The following is a 17,476-nucleotide window of genomic DNA, read 5'->3' as shown; positions in this document are numbered from 1 at the left end:
TGGAGCCCAGGAGAACAAGGTGACCAGAATTTAAGCTGTAAATTCATAAGAGAAAATACCTCTAAATACCATCTGTATTGGGTGTTTTCCAATATTCTTTGCTAATATTTGAATAGAAAAAAAAATCCATGCCATTTGATCATTCTGCATTGCTGACTTCATTTCTTAAACTTTGAGCTGGCCATAGTGGTGCATATCTGTAATAGTAGTTACTCAGTGGAGTGAAAGTAGAAGGGCTATGAGCTGGGGCCAGTCTGGGAAAAAGCATGAGACCCTACCTGAACAAAAACAACAACACTAAAAGCCAAAAGGACTAGAGTTATGGCTTAAGTGATAAAATGCTTGCCTATCAAGCATGAAGTTCCTAGTTTAAGCCCCAAAACTACCAATAGACAACTCAAAAGAAAATCCAACCAACTTCCTGTGTATTCCTGTCTATGAGGAAATAACATTCTGGCCCTTAGTAATCCTTATTCTTATAGGTCTCCTATTTTAGAAGACACATAAATGTATCAGGGAATCTAACCTTTGAGACTAGGTCATATGGTTTAATTTCTAATCCATGCGTGGGAGGACTGGGAGTGAAGGAAGAATGGAAGTGAAGTTCTTGCCTATTGTGCCTTTGATTACCTATAGATTACATGCTTTTCTGCTCTGTATCATTGTAGAGACTTGGCTGATGGCCCTGTATCACAGAGTTGGACTGTACATGCAGTTCCCAAGTGAACTGCACAAAGCTTAGGTTCATGCAAAGGGTATTTCATATATTTGTCCAGTATTCTCCAAATCAGCCGGCCCAGCTCAGGGAAATTCCCAGGGGCTGGAGGTAATCCATGTAGTCATTTTATTGGAAACAGCATTTCTATCATGAAATGAGAGGTCATTCAAAAATTCCCCATTCCATTTTACCCTTGACAGCTGATTTTTTTTTCTGTCACAATTTTGTGGTCCAATTTTTGCAAGCAATCAGATGTGCTGCAATATTTAATCCAAGATGAAAACAGAGACCAAAGGAAAAAAGAACTTTTGAGATATAAATCTCAAAAACCAAGACCAACAAAACCTTCCCCCTCCTCTGCCTATTAGCATCTTAATGAGATTGAATTTGAACTTCTAGCTCAGTGATTTTTTTTAAATCTGGATCCAGATATTGATGCTTTATTTTTTTAATGTCCCATTGTTGATTGGAATAAAGGAGCAAAAATGTGGCAGTGTAGTTCCGGTTTTTGTTTTGTTCCTGCTTCTTCAAAGGAAATCCAATGTTTTTTTTCTCTCTCTCTCCCTCTCTCTCTCTCTCTCTCTCTCTCTCCTCCTCACCCCCACCCCAGTGCTGGAACTTTGCCTGTCACTTTCCGTTGCCTGGAAGAAAATCTGGGGATTGATAAACGCGTGACCAGATTTGTCCTCCCAGTTGGGGCAACCATTAACATGGATGGAACAGCCCTTTATGAAGCAGTGGCTGCCATCTTTATAGCCCAAATGAATGGTGTCATCCTGGACGGAGGTCAGATTGTGACTGTCAGGTGAGTGTTAAGGGAGGGGAGGGGTGAAGCACAGGCAAACATTCGTTCTATTACCCCTGCACACCAATTTCATTTGACAGAGGCTACTTGAATTCAGTTCTCCTGGTAGACATGTAATGAAGGGAATAACAGAAAAGATTTCACAGAGAAAATAAAAACTGTGATGCAAGCTCATATTAATCCATTTTGCTTATATCGTACATAGCAACTTGTTCCAAAAATTGAATATAACTTGCTTGGAAACAACCCTGTGGTGTGGTGGGGTGGTTCTTTCCATTTAATAGACAAGGAAAATCAGGCTCAGGAAGCATGGTGGTTTTCCCAAAGCCACACCCCTGGTTGTAGCTGGCAGGGCTGTCACTGGGATTGACTTCAGCTGCTTCTCATCCACATTTTCTTTCCTTAAAATATGCTCCATTCAATATTCCAGTGAGTGATAGCAAAATGATGAAATACTGAAATTCCTAAACATGAATAATATTACAAATGCTTCATACTTTGCTTTTACTCAAGTTCTTTTTTTATAAATAAGAAATGCATATATATTCATCATTAGAAAAAAATTCAGAACCTACATCCTCCCAAACTTAAAGTTTCTATCTAATAGCCAGGCCAAGTTTTGAGTTTCTTGCTTATAAATAGAATCACTAAAAATATCTTCAGCCCATTTCATGTTAGGTTGACCTGATAGCATGAAACAAAACTCTTTGTAATCATTTTAATATCATCACTTCACCCACGTTCAGTTTCAATTAAATTAGAAGGCATTTCTGGCTTCAATTAAAGTAGAGAAAAAATAATAAAACAATACAAAATAAAATAATGCAAAACAATTGATGAGCCAGTTATTGGTTTTATTCATGTCCTGTTCCCGCCTACTCTTGAGTCTCAATGCCCCCTCATATGTAAATGAGGAAGATATTCAGAATTTGAGTCTATAATTTGGTAGCTTAGAGTAGGCTAAAGCCAGCTCAAAGTCTCACTAAGACAGGTACTTTCCACTTTACCACTAGTTCTCCTCCTTCCTTCTACCTGGCCTGTGTCGCCTACAGCTACCTCTTAGACCTTTGAGACATTTAACTTTATGATTTTAAACTCCAAAATGTATGTTTTCTTTCATGTCTCAGATTCAGTGAGATCAGTAAATGCAGAGGTATTTGGGTCACATTCTATGAAAGAAAATCCCCAAATCCTGTAGCAGTCATGGCCCAGGTAATTAATTGTAGGTAAAGATTAGGTAGACACACTGAAATACATTCAGTGTCTGTAATGATAACTCCACTCTTTTTGGTACCTCTGAAGTGATCAAGGCCTAATAATCCTGAAGAGAGGGGATAGCCATCATCCCTCTTCTATAATAAACTGAGATGCAGAGCATTTCTATGACGAACCTAGAGTCCATCCCAGACTATAGGTGACAGAGGCCTTAATCAAGTCTCTACTCCATAGCAATTTCTTTTAACTATACATCACCCCTGCTTTCTGACTTTGGCCCACAGGAAGATGATATGATAGTGCTTTCCTCAGACTAGGCATTGAATAGGGGTAATCCTCTGTGTTTATAGTTAAGCATTATCTTTTTCTCCTTATATCTCAAACTCTAGACAATGTGGCCTACCTCTGTACTAGAAATTCTCATAATACTTAATTGGGTGTTCAGTTGGACCACCCAAATCTCTAGGAGCCTTTCATTGGCTAGGGGTCCACTTTACAAAATTTCTCTGAAGAAATGGTGTCTATGTGTGTTCAGTTTCTTTCTCAACACAATGAGATTATTAGGAATCCAAACTTAGGGACTGACTAGTGATGTAACAATAGTGGAAATATTGCCCCTAGCTATGTCCCTTATGTGTCATGTGGGCTGATACTACAGTGGAATCTACTTCAGAGCCTTCTTTGATTTAACTAGCTCTGAGGAATTTAACCTGCTCAGGCAGATTTTGAATAGATCACCAATTTCTCCTATCTCCTAGAAACATTACATAAGATTTAAAGAATATTCCATGTGCATGAGAGCTCACAGGGGCAACAAAGTCAGCAAATAGAAGGAAAATCTACCAGATCTGATATATAATAAGAATACAGTACAAAGCAAAACAATACGAAAATGTAGTAATAATCACATTTATTTTGTCAGCTAGACTCTATCATCTGGTAGATTTTTCGAAGGCTGTCTTGTCCAACCAGCATATTTAATAGATATGGAAACTGAAGCCCAGAGAATAGTTCATACATGGGCACCTAGACAAATACCTATAAGTCAGGTTTCCAAATGTTTTGCGTGCTTCAACTTGTTGAGAATCTTAACTTGTGGTCATACACATGGATCTAGAAAGTAGGTATTAAGATATGTACAGATAGGAAAAGCGAAGCACAGAAAGAGGAAATAACTTGTTTAAGATCACACTGCTTGTACATGGTAAAAATTAGATTTGAATCCAGGCCATCTGGGCTCTGTGCTTTTAGTCATCACATACTCTGTTTCCTCTATATTATACTCCTGGGTTGCACATATTAGTTTATTTAATCTTTACAACCTCTGTTATATGAATGTACGCTCAAGAAGCAATTACTATGTATATATACTTTTCAGGGTTACTATGAAGTTCTGTTTGATGTTGTGTACATAGAACCTGGCCAGTCTCCAGGAACCAGCCCTAGAGAAGTGAGCAAGAGGTGTTGAAGGCCAGGTAGGGGGCAGAGATAGAAGGAAATCACTGATCCCAAGCTATGGACTCCTCCAGATGGCCCATTGCCCATAGGAAGCTAAAGGCATCATTGAAGCAAAGGAACCAACTTCAAAGAATTTTTCTTTAAGGAATTCTGTCTCTTTCAGCCAAGAGCTAGCCAGATAGCATAACCACCAGGCAAAGGGACACATAAGAGTGACTCATAGCCAAAGCAACAAATGCTGTGAATACAATGAATGAGGCCAAGATTGTTTGGAACCTGGAAGTTCCCTTTCCCTAATGGTTTGTCTGTCTTGGGGAAAAGGCTGAGAATTCCCACCTTCAAGTTCTTTGGATGTTAGGAAAGTTTCCATTGCAAAGAAGCCTCACCCGGACTGATTTCCTGATAAGAATAACAGTTTACGTTGATAGTGAGGATTGTGACGTGCCTGGCCTCTGCGGAGTGTAGTTACCCTTTGGCTCTTGTTGTTGGCTTTTTTTTTTTCTGATGAGAAAACCAGGGCCCAAAGGATAAGTGGCCCAAAGCCATGTGATGAATAAACGATATGTGATTTGTACCTAGATTGTTCAAACGTAGAACTTTCACTGATAACCACACCAGTTTCTATTTACTATAACCTAGATGGAGTCAAGAGAGATAGAATCCTAGAATCCTTTTTTTTTTTTTTTTTTTTTTGGTTGTGGGACTTTAACTCTGGGCCTGGGCGCTCCCCAAGCTCCTCAGCCTAGTGATCTACTACTTGAGCCACAGTGCCAGTGAGAGATAGAATTCTTTAAACCTTGTCACTAGCCTCAAACTGGTGAAGCAAGGCCAATCACACCCCATAGGTGTTTGTGCACTGCCTGGGTAAGGGAACAGTGTGAAACAAACAGAATCTCCAAGGGCACATCTCCTCCACTGTAAAATTAGGTGAATTCTGGCCCCTCCCAATGGAAAGTTCCTGGTCACCCTGATGGGCTAGACTTGGTTAAAACCTCTGAGAGGCTGGCTCCCATCTGGAGCCTGCAGTCCTTACTCTAGAAACTCTAGAATGGTATAGCCACAAAGAAAACCACTTCCCTTTCTTTACCTACATATCAAGTTGGAGTCCCTATTTTCAAGGCCATCCTTCTTTTTAGAAATTACAGCTTCTATAAATACTGTCTACTGTCTTCTAGGCCCTAGAGACCCCCGGTATCTACACAGAGCACTTAAACCCCCAATTAACTTTACGTAAGGAGCAGGTTTCAAAATAGTGCTGGGGATCCCCCTAGCATTTGCTTGGGGGTGTGGAGAGAAGACTATGAGATGCTTCAGAAAAAAAGCTTATCTTTATTTCATTATTCTTTACTCTATTACTCCTACTTGGCCCCCTCTTTCTGAATAATGTATTTTCCATCCCATGGAGAAATGCATAGGCATTGAAGGTTAAGGTTGCTTGGAGTCTGCTTGTTAGTTTCTTCCCTTGCTGTCCACTTCATTGGGTCTGGATGCATCCTGTTCTGAGTTTTCCAGTTAACATTGGCAATGAGTAACCTCCTCAGATTGTTGCAATGTAGTACAAATGACTGGTGCTCGGGAGCATAGAAAATAGGCAAAAATGAATGCAGTGGTGTTTCCTGTGGGAAGATTAAGGATTTTTTTTCCTTCTTTACTATTTCCTTGCCTGCATTTAGGGCTACAATAACCTTATTTGAGCCTGATGATACGTTAGGAGCATTGGGTACCAGGATGGGACTGAAGCTGCATCCAGTTCAGGAATTTATAAGCTTCCATCATAGTTGAGCACAATCCAATTCTTGGGTCTCTCTGTTTTAGATTTCTCTATCCCCTCAGGGGGAAAAGGAGAAGAGCTTTTATGGCAGGAAAATTGGAATTTGAGATGGGCAGGTGTAGGGCCCTCGGCCCTCGTGCGCTTTCTCCCAACCCATGGGGGAAAGGCTGGAGTGTGCCTTAGTATGAAAAGCCGAGGATGTGTGTAAGTCACAAAAAATGCCTACCCAGACCTCTTACATTTAAATAAGGACTCAGGTCACCAGGTGCTTCGGGGAACCATCACACACGAATCCAAGGCTTTATTTTCAGGGTGGGGTTTATATAGAAGTAATGGCGGCAGGAAGGGGAGGGATTTGGAGTGGCTAGCTAGACATGGCGATAGGCTGATTATGAGCTGTCCATCACAGTGACATCACAGGACTTCCTCTATGGGCGGTCGTCACGTCCCACAGGACCGCCCCCTGGGTTCCACCCGCTGCCATCTTGGTGCACACGTGGTCCGAGGTGGGAGGCAGGGCTAGCAGCCATGTGGCCCCAGGCCAGCGGACAAGGCGGGCCTAGAACTGCCTCTTAAAGCTATAAGCTGGCGTCCAACATCTCCCCCTTCTGTTTTTTAAATAGCAAGAGGCGATGTAAACATAAGGCATATGTAGACATAAGGCAAAGGGGCCACCCATTTCACTCAGTCTGGAGAAAATTGGAGTTCTTAGTCCGTTTCTGCGCCACTCAAGATAATGCAGGCAGCATTCCCCTTCTCTGGTGGTGAGGTAGAAGCAGGTTCGGGCTCTGGTGACTCTGGAGGTCCACGGCAGCCAAGGTGCTGGTGACTTAATGTATGTGGTTAGTAAACATTTTATCATAAACACTGAAGCAAGGTGTCAAAACCCTCAACTCCTATTTCCCTCCAACGAGAACCCCTAAGTTTGGCAGCAGGTGAGAGACAAAAGGGAAACGACAATGTAATACTCCATTTCTAGTTCTTTAGCAAAGCTGCAGGCAATATCGCCACAGCAAAACATTGCACCATGGGAGACACCAAGGCAGAGTCCAGGAAGCAAACAGGGCTGGCGCTGGTCCACCGCTGATGCACACAGGCAGGCTTCCCGTATTTCCATGGAAGAGCAGGAAGAAATCCACCACTGTCTTTGTTTTCCTAGAGAGAACAAGGAGAAGACATTTCTCCAGGGTGAATGCTCATATCCAAATTGGGCTTGGTTCCCCAATCGGGAAGGCACATGTAAAGCCCCTTCCCACGCTGTTTTGGGGAGATTTAAAATTTTTTAGTGTACATTTAAAATATTTAATGTAAACATAGCTGTCCTTAACTGGTCATGGGGGCTTCTTCACCGCTTTTGTTTTAATTAATAACAGAGGAGGGCACCAGGCTGGGAGTATGGGCGGAGATTGTCTCTTCTGGAACTACTTCCTGCTGAAAGGGGGTGAAGTAGTCAGGGGTCCCTGATTCGTCATTTGGCCTGGTACAGTCCAGTTTGGTTGGTAAAAGTCCTCATCATTTCTACGAGAATGTTTATCAGGGCCAGAGGGTGTTATGGTCTCCTCTGGCTACCTCCTGCAGCTTGGGCACGTCAAGGAGTCCCTAGGGCTGGGGCCTTCAGGGTCCAGATCTGCGCTGGGCACAACAGTATAGAAAGATGATGGCCTTGAACTGCAAGTTCCCAGGTGACAACCTCAGTGAGGGGTGTTATCCTGTTAAAAGAGATGTTTCAAGAGGTCAGGCAAAAGGCTGACAAGTTCACAGGGCTAGTTAACACGAATGACATAGGAGAACATACCCTGGACATAAGCCAGAAAAGTTCCATTTGGAACATAAACCCAACTGTGGCCAGTTACAAGGAAGGAAGGATAGCTGAAGGAAGTGTTTAGGGATTGTGGACCAGTTTGGAGTAGCCAGTCAGAGGCTAAAATAAATATATGTACATATATAAAAATGGCAGGAAAAGAAAAATGGACAGGTATGGGCATTGGGTGGGTAAACATCTATTCCTCCTGATCTCCCGGCTCTGTTTAATTTTGAAAGGGTTAGACAAGGTGACTCCGTTTAGGATGTGACATCATTCTCCTCTTACTCCTCTCCATGATCCTTGTTCCCTGGACTGGCTGAGTCCCAGGGGTCCAGGTTGCTGGGATGGCATGCCTTCACTGGCATTCACGGGGTTTGAACTCAGGGCCTGGGCACTGTCCCTGAGCACTTCTGCTCGAGGCTAGTGCTCTACCACTTGAGCCATGGTACCGCTTTCAGCATTTTTCTGGTTCTCTTGAGCCAAGCTTCCAGCCTGGCTCTTTGCTGGTTAGTTGGGAGATGGAGTTTTAGAGAGATTTTCTTTGCCCAGGCTGGCTTCGAACTGCAATACAAGGAGTTCTAGCCATAAAAGCCCTTTTTGTTTCCAATTAAAGAAACAAGGAGAGCAATATGAATAGAGATTTACCTGTAACTTGTTGAGAATTGACCAACAAATATTTGTCAGAGTTCTGTCATAACACTTAGGGAACAGCAGACTAAATGAGATCCATGTGCCATCAAATCATATCAACTAACCTTGCTGGAAGGTGGAAGAGAACACAAATGAATAACAAACAGAGGGCAAAGGGTCAGGACAATGTAAAGGTCTCAGCTATGGCAGTGGCTGTGTGTTCCATCCTGGATCAGCAGGCTTCATTAGCCATGTGTGATGGAGGCAGGCAGGAGAGATGAGTTGGATCTGGGCAAGGCTGTAGTGGCATCTCTCAGAATCCTCTGGATAGATCATCACCTCCTGCTGGGTTGCCTGCAAGTTCTACACAAACTGGTTATTTGAAATCTCCCAGTATTCCCTGGTTGCTTACTCTGAGTACTTTGGCTTTTGTAGGCTGATGCCCTTCTGGTTTAAGCGGGGTGACAACTTTAAAAGGATTTTAGAGGGATTGGGCCTTTAACCATCTTCCTAGTCACAAAATCCACACAGACCAAGGGCCAACCAAGTCTACAGTTTCCGATGCAAGAGAGAGAGAGAATAAGGAATCATTAGTAGTGAAACCAGGCAGTTTGGGAGCCACGTAGCTCGCATACATGTTGACCTGTATCCTATGAAGCAAAATGTTAATTTTGGGTCAGGAAAATTTAGGCTAATATTCACATTTGTATAAAATGACTCGGATCCCTCGATCTTAAAGAGTTTATGAGAGCACAGGAAAGAAAAATGGAAAAGCAAAATCTTAGTCTATACCAAAGAATTGTCAGGATTGCCTCCAGGCTGTTCACAATGACCCGTTTAACATAAACTTAACAAGTTAAAATGGTTAAAAAGGCAAGTAATTTTGAAACCATGAAGCTAGTTTTTACATATTTTACCCACAGACAGACACAGACAGACACATACAGACAGACAGTTGTGTACAAGCTTTGGGTGCGCTTAGAAAAAATTTTCTCTTTCTGAATTGGCCATGTAAGTCTACTGGAATTCCAGTGGCAAAATGATATTATTTTGCCCATATTTTAGAACCACGTGGTCAGTTAGAGAACAAAAGAACTTTTCCTAGGAAACAAAAATTGTCACAGATTCAGGCTCACAGCAAGACATCTTTTTTGTAAGGCTTCGGCCCAGGTGGAGGGTAGGGTTTTTGGGATCCTCCAAGCCCCCGCCCAGCCTTGAGGAATTTGGCATGCCCCTTACCTGGGGCGCTTGTTAAGCCATTCTATTGTTAACGGAAACCTTGGGATTTAGCCAGCGACAAGTTTATCCGAATCTCCAATTTAGCGAACACCGACAAAAGCCGAAAGCCTTTTTTGTCTCTTTTAAAGCAGATTAGCCAACAACATGTTAGGTAGGTAGCCCAGCAAATTTCCCAGGCCTCAGAAGCGGGGGGGAGGGGCGAGCAAAGGCAGCCAGTCCAAAAGCGGTGCGCACCGCTCCACAGTCAGCCCCCAGCGCTGCCGTTCCCAGGCCTCCCGCCCGCAGCCCGGGCACGTGGACCCCGCAGCACCCACTTTGCGCCGGTGGCTCAGACACAACGCGTTCCACGCGCTGCTGCTGGCGCCGCCATCCGCCATGCGTCCCGGAGCCACAGCTCCCAGCTCAGAACCCAGGGTTCCTGGCCTGGACCCTTGTGCGAGCCTGTCGGAGTGGGGCACCGAGCCCCTCTCCCTCTGGGCAGTGGGAAGTCCTCCCCTCTCCCCAGCAGCCAGGCCAAAAAGGCCAGCAGTCTCCACCGAGGGTGCACCATGTTTCAAAGTCTTCCAGGCCCTCCTGGCTTGAGTGTCTGAAAAGTCCAATCCACAATCCGGTATTTTGGAGCGTGGACCTCAAAATCTTAAAAGATGAGTTGCTCCATCGACTTTGGCTCTGCCCCTTCGTTCTCCAATGGAGGGACTATCACACCCCAAAATAAAATCCCCAGCTCACCGGTAGCTCTAAGTCTATGTTTCCCATGCGCTTGTGCCGCACGTTGTGGCACCAAAATGTAGGGCCCTCGGCCCTCGCGTGCTTTCTCCTGACCCGCGGAGAAAGGCTGGAGTGTGCCCTAGTGTGAAAAGCCCAGGATGTGTGTAAGTCATGATAAACACCCACCCAGCCCTCTTACATTTAAATAAGGACTCAGGTCGCCAGGTGCTTTGGGGAACGTCACGCAAGAATCCAAGGTTTCATTTTCAGGGTGGGGTTTATATAGAAGTAATGGCGGCAGGAAGGGGAGGGATTTGGAGTGGCTAGCTAGACATGGTGATAGGCTGATTATGAGCTGTCCATCACAGTGAAGTCACAGGACTTCCTCTATGGGCGGTCGTCACGTCCCACAGGACCGCCCCCTGGGTTCCACCTGCCACCATCTTGGTGCGCACACGGTCCGAGGTGGGGCTAGCAGCCACGTGGCCCCAGGCCAGGGGACGAGGCGGGTCTAGGACCGCCTCTTAAAGCTATAAGCCTGTGCCCAACAGGCAGGGATGGTTTTTCTAAGACTCTTTCTCTTCCCATGACCTGGACTTCTCTGTTCTCACAGCCTCACGGCCACACTGGCAAGCGTTGGTGCGGCCAGTATCCCCAGTGCTGGGTTGGTCACCATGCTCCTCATTCTCACAGCTGTGGGCCTGCCAACGGAGGACATCAGTCTGCTGGTGGCTGTGGACTGGCTGCTGTAAGTGCCTGAGGATGGGGTTCTGCTGGGAATTGTGAGTTCTGTTCCTCGGGGTTGGAGAGGTGACAATATTGCAGCAAGACCTTAACCAATCTCCATGGCCACTGCATCACTTCCTTCCCACACCCACTTTCCTCTAACATTTACTATATCTATGTGAGCACCAAAGTCAGAAAAGATAGAATCTTTGAAGGGTCTCACAGTCCACTGGAGGGATCAGATAGCTTATAATGCCAAACTACAAGTATGGCAATAAGGAAGCAACCTCTGACGCATGCAAAGAATCTCAAGGCATTATACTGAGTGAATGAAGCAAGACACAAAAGAGTATATACTGTAAGTTCCATTTATATGAAGCTCTACTAAAACATAATCTGCATCAATAAAAAGAGATCAGTGTAAAGGGGAGGTGATTAACTGACAAAGAGCACCAAGAACCTGAGGAGAGAGAAAAGTTGCATATTCACGTGTGTCTGTATTTGACAAAACTCATCAAACCATGCACATAAAATTACAATAAATGCAATTTATTGTTAATAAGGTTGATGAGGTTGATTAAAAAGTGTTTACAAGCAACAATACAATGATTAGATATATAGATGTATGGACATATATTCTGGTCTGGAATGGAAGGGCAGAATGGAGAGTACCAGAAAATAGTGAGAAGCCGGGCACTGGTGGCTCAAGCCTGTAATCTCAGCTACTCAGGAGGCTGATATCTGAGGATTGCTGTTTGGAGCCAACCTGAGTAAAAAAAGTCCCTGTAAGACATGTATCTCCAACTAAGTACTTAAAAACCAGAAGTGAAGCTATGGCTCAAAGTGGTAGAGGTGCTAGTCTTGAGCAAAAGAGCTCAGGGACAGAACCCAGGCCCTAAGTTCAAGCCTAACAACCACCAAAAAAGAAAAAAGAAAGCAGTGAGAATAGGTACTGAATTTGAGTGCTTACTATGTGCTAGATACTATGGAGAACCCTTTACATATTATGGCATTTATTCAGACAAGACAGCTGGGATTCCAAGATGGTGTCTGGTTGGGCAAGATTGCAAGATACTTCGATGAAAGGAGACAAAGGAATGGGTTTAAATTTGCTTGAGGAGGAGGACAAAGGGCATTGGTAGAGGTTTGGGATCAGAGCACATAGGAGAAGTCAGTAATTATGTGCTAAGCTCAACCACACTGCTGCTGTGTGATCATCAGAACTTGTTCACACAAAAAGAAAGACAAAGGAAACTGGTCATACCACACTTGCTCCCCCATGATCTGTACCTTACTTACTCCCTTGGCTGTTTGTCATTTGAGCCTCCTCAATGTGCATGAGCACCGAGGGCCTGTGACTTCTGTGATTATGTTGCCTGTCTTTCCTTCGACTTGTTTTCTGAGTCCTAAAAATTGTACCATGAGGAATTCATCTTCTTAAAAAGTTCTTATGGTAGGTACTCTTTCCCATTATAATGCAAATGCCATTCACAGGAAAATAAAGTAGAAGTATCAGCAATGAGGAAACAGACTGGTGTTTGTTGGGTACTGCAAAATCTTCACATCTGTTTTCATTTGGTATAGTTCATAGATTAGGTAAGTAGGAGTCCAAAGGGTTGACTTTTGCCTGATGTTACAACAGAACTAATGTGACCAGGTCAGGACCCTTCATTTTATACCACATTGCCTTTTTTTCTTTTTTTTTTTTTTAACCAAGCAGTTTATTGGTGGAGAGAAGGAGCAGAATAAGTTTAGAGTTGAAAAATGCTGGGGAAGACAGGTCTATGAGAATCTCCCTTGAGCTGGGGTTGGAATGTTTGCCCCTTGAAAGATCATGCTGCAATTCAATTTTCATTACATTTTATTTAATTTTTGTCAAATTTGCATTTTCAAAAGGCAACTGGGCCATGAGAGATAGTATTAGTACCATTCTAGCAGTGTGAATTTGGGTTCTTTCGTTTTCTCTTCACCTTGCCACCTTCCATCATGTGTTACTACTGTGTTACAACATGGTCTGCACCAGAGTCTAGCACTTTGATCTTAGACTTCCCAAATTTTCCAGAACTGTGAGGAAACAGATTTCTATTTTATAAGTTACCCAATCTCCAGTATTTTCTTTCAGAAACACAAATGGACAAAGACATCCCTAGTTCTTCAAAATAACCAGTCAATTGTTTTTGTTTGGCCTGTTTTTATTTTTCCCCTTTCCAGAAGTACCCAAATAAATAACCTAAATGGGGACCTATTGTGCATAACTGAAGCCTCAGCCTCTCTTATAATTCAAGTCTTCTAGTCCTAGTAGGTCTGCCTTTGTGGATCTCCATCTTGTTGACAGTTATTTGCTTCCAAGCCTGTTGGATCAGAGTCACTTCATGAAACATTCAAGACCCTGCCTACTTCTGACCTAAATGTTAGCAAATGGAATATGAGGGCTGGGTCCTCACAGATCACCCCATGCTGTGGTTCACATGCTCACAATTGCATTGGAAAACAGAGTGTTATGTCACCAGGGCTAAAATGTGCCAGCAGGCAAGTGTTGGCTGATGAAAAAAGAATGATGATACATTTGGATGAGCTATATTGATGAAATCATATAAGAAAAAAATGCTATCCTAAGCTGGAACTGAAATGAAAGTTACAAATGAGGATCCCTTAGTTCTGAAAGTCAGAGGCATAGAGAATCAGAGAAGCAAGGAAAAGAGGAACCACAGGCAAATCTGTACCTCATTAATCTATAGGACCTTGGGCAAGTCTCTCTCTCTCTTAGCCTCTGCTCTGTGATGTGTCCAATGGCTGCAGTAACTTAAACATTAAAAAAGGAGTCTAAATCCATGCCTTTGAGTGCTCCTCCCAGTTTTAAGATGTAAACTTTGTTGGTGATGGATGTTTCCTTATAAATAAGCATGAGCACTCCTTTTAAGAAGAAAAGAAAAAGGAAGAGCAGATGATTCTGGAAAGATGGGCCTGGGAGCTTGTTGCTGGGTCAGATCTGCTTTGAATTAGTAATGGGACCACATTCTTTCTCCACGTGGAGTGGAGTTTTAAAAACAATTTCTTGGTGGTGAGCGCCATTGGTGACTAAGTGGGTGTGAGGACTACATTGAGGTTGGGGTATCAGAGAGGTTGGCTCTTCTTTAGGAAAGTGGTTTATGGAGTGACAGCAAAAGAAAAAGACATTTTTTTCCAATTTAGGCAAAGTCTGTGAACTTTTATAACTGTAGCAATTTTTCAATTTTAAACAAAGCAGAGCCTTCAGTAACATTTAATGTGTCACAGTGTTTGCCAAATGCTGGAGTCTAGCCAGCCTCACCATGGTCCCACTAAGCCCTGCTTGAGCACTTTTCACTGGGAGAGTCTAGCTGATCTGGAAATGTCTTGGTGCCAACTAAAATTACAGGGTCCTGCAATGTGCCTGAATCCTGAATCACTGGTTAGGCAAGACAGCTTAAAACTAGAACCTTCTCTTAGGTGCAAGAAGCCCTTTATGTTGGAACCCTTGACAGATATTTGTAGGAAAAATCACTAAACCACCTTCCCTCTCTCTGATGTAGGCAAGGTGGAGTGAAAACTGAGAGTTAGTACCAGAGAGAAAGTAATGAAAAACCTGGTCTGGCTACAAGTAGGAAGGTAAAGTGAGAATAGAATGAAATCTAAGTGTATGTAGGGCCACTTGTCATAGGGGAATTTTCTCATGAGATCTTTTGTGGACTTGAGTTTGCCTCATAGGGATGGATGTGATTGACATGACACTTAAAGAGCTCTCATCCAATAGGACATACTCAAAACATCCTCCCACTAACATCCCTCTCTGGAAGTAAGAGATCTTTGTGTTTCACAATCTGATAGAGAATCAGGAAGCCCAGTGGTGCCCAAGAATTAGCAATTCTAACAAGTTCCCAGGTTATGCCCATGATGCAATCTGGGGACCAGGCTTACAAAAAAATTGGGCTAGAGGCAGGGAACCTGTTAGGTATGGAAGGACCTCTACAATTTTATCAACAACTACTGACAGGATGCAGATGCATTGGAATGATGCAGGATGCTAATAGTTAATGTTTAGTGCATCCTGTAGGTGTTTGGCATTGTTCTAGGTTGCACAAACATTTCACATGGGTTTATTAGAAAATTTTAGTAAGTTATAAGGCAACTAATAGTACTATCCCTATTTTAATTTGAGGCTCAGAAAGAATAACATCCTGATTTAGGGGATATTAAATGTTTGAGCTTGGATTCAAACGCAGTCTTCCTAGATGTTCCTGGTTGCTTTGGACCTGTTGATATGAGCTTTTCTCCCCTTATTAAAATATATGCACACACACACACACACACACACCTCAAAGATACACACACACCAAATACAGACACATGACTGACTTAACTTCTATTCCATGCCTGTTTAAAAGAAAACTAACACATCCTTCGTATCTCTGAAGATTACAAAGGCTTATATTTATCTAATGCATACTGGATTTTCCTTATTTCCACATTCTGCTTTACCCTCAATGTATGTCAACTCTCCTGTTGAGTGTGACTCATTTTCTACTTAGTCCCTCCCTTCCCACCAGTGTGTCACTGACTCAAGAGAGTGGGATTTCAGATCAAAGGAGTGGAGTAGTATTATACCTCTTGTAGCAAGATTAGTTGTTATATCACAAAGGAAACATGCACTCAGGGAAATGGGAGGATGCAGAGCTCAGGAGAGCAATAAGATGAAAACATCTCTTTCCCCTACCATTGAACCACAAGGATTTCTCTTAGGTACCGTAAATCACTGTTAATCATGTTAAGTAACACAGGAATTAAAATTTTTAATATTAGACATTCTCCTCTTTAAAAATCTTTTATAATTTCCCACCCAGATGATCTCTGCAGCCCTGAATTTCACCCTTTCCATCTCCCTGCCAAACTTGTCCTCCTTATTCCCCTACTCTTTGAGTCTTTCCCCTTTCCCCTGTCCCTTAGACATCCTTCTCATTTCTCTCTAAGTAGTTTGGGTCTCTGTGTTTCCCTCCTTCTTACTCTCACTTTCAACATCCAGATATACAACCAAATGTTCTCTCTATCCAGTTCATCTGTTTCCAAATCAAACTAACAATCCATTTCATCCTGCCTCCTACACACACACACACTCCTCCCAGCTCTCCCCATTCTGCCCTGTGCCATGGTGCAATCAGTCTTCCATGTTCTGCACATCCTCAGGTTCATCCAGTCATGGAGAGAAAGATTTAGGAGCTGGGTGCTGGTGGTTCACATCTGTAACCCTAGCTACTCTGGAGCCTGAGCTCTGAGGATCAGATTTGGTTGAAAACCAGCGCAGGCAGGAAAGTCCATGACACTATTATCTTCACCAACCCCACCGCCCAAAAAAAGAAATGGAACTGTGGCCAAAAGTGGTAGAGTGCTAGCCTTGAGGATAAAACAGCTTAGGAAACGTGTCCAGGCTATAAGTTCAAGCCCCCAAATCAACAAATAAAAAACATTTAGGGGGAAAGAATTCATCAACGTGTACACTCCTTGGGTTTCCTATTATTGTTCCCAAAGCAGTATAGCTTTTACATAGTAGTTCTACTCTATTAGGTATTAATAAGAAAGCTAGAGAGGCTTAAAGTATAGAAGAGGATTATAGAAGTTATGTGATTCTAAGGCACAGGCTCAGCCCTCAAAGACCTTATGGCCTATCGCTGAGGCAAAATTAAAAAAAAACAAACAAAAAAATCCCAGTAGATGTGGTTGAGAAATTCCAGCAGTGGGCTAGGTGTTAAGAGAGAAATATGTGGGCTGGGAATATGGCCTAGTGGCAAGAGTGCTTGCCTCGTATACGTGAAGCCCTGGGTTTGATTCCTCAGCACCACATATATAGAAAACAGCCAGAAGTAGTGCTTTGGCTCAAGTGGTAGAATGCTAGCCTTGAGCAAAAAAGAAGAAGCCAGGGACTGGAAAAAAAAAAAGAAAAAAGAGAGGAATATGTATAAGATTCTGTGGTGGAGGAGGTAACCTCATGCACTGTTCACTTGGACTAAAAATAGAGACATGATGAGCCGCAAAGGGTTTGGCACTTGCTTTGTGTCACATCAGCCTTTTATAGGCAAAGTGCTTGGTGGAGGACCTGTCAGCAGTTGTTATCTTCTCCCATGGCTGGGGTGTGGAGATTGCTTTTCATATTTTACAAACGAGGAAGCTGAATGGAAAAGGTGAAGTAGCTTGTCTGGCCAATGCCAGGATTGCAATTCAGGATGGAATCCTAAGTTCACTTTCTTATTCAGTGGTTGAGGTAGAGCTCCCCTTTCTTGCCTCAATCCCACATGGTTTTTAACCCTCTAATACCCAGAATCATGCCAGCCTGCCCCAGGACTGGGAGAGTCTTCTATTAACATTGTGCCTCTAAAGATAGTTTCTCTGTAC

General features: G+C 43.1%; 1 protein-coding gene across 1 annotated transcript in view; it reads left to right on the top strand.

Annotated features, from left to right (window-relative positions):
• Nucleotides 1-17,476, top strand: part of Slc1a2 (solute carrier family 1 member 2) — a 134,265-nt gene that overhangs the window by 104,803 nt on the left and 11,986 nt on the right. The window contains exons 8-9 of the mRNA XM_048359797.1: nt 1,329-1,523; nt 10,962-11,096. Coding sequence (XP_048215754.1) covers nt 1,329-1,523; nt 10,962-11,096 — 330 coding nt within the window. The remainder of the gene's footprint in view (nt 1-1,328; nt 1,524-10,961; nt 11,097-17,476) is intronic.

This window comes from Perognathus longimembris, chromosome 13 (assembly GCF_023159225.1).
Source record: "Perognathus longimembris pacificus isolate PPM17 chromosome 13, ASM2315922v1, whole genome shotgun sequence".
Classification (NCBI taxonomy): Eukaryota; Metazoa; Chordata; class Mammalia; order Rodentia; family Heteromyidae; genus Perognathus; species Perognathus longimembris.
The sequence above is the reverse complement of the archived record's forward strand: the minus strand, read 5'-3'. Positions and strand labels throughout refer to the sequence as shown.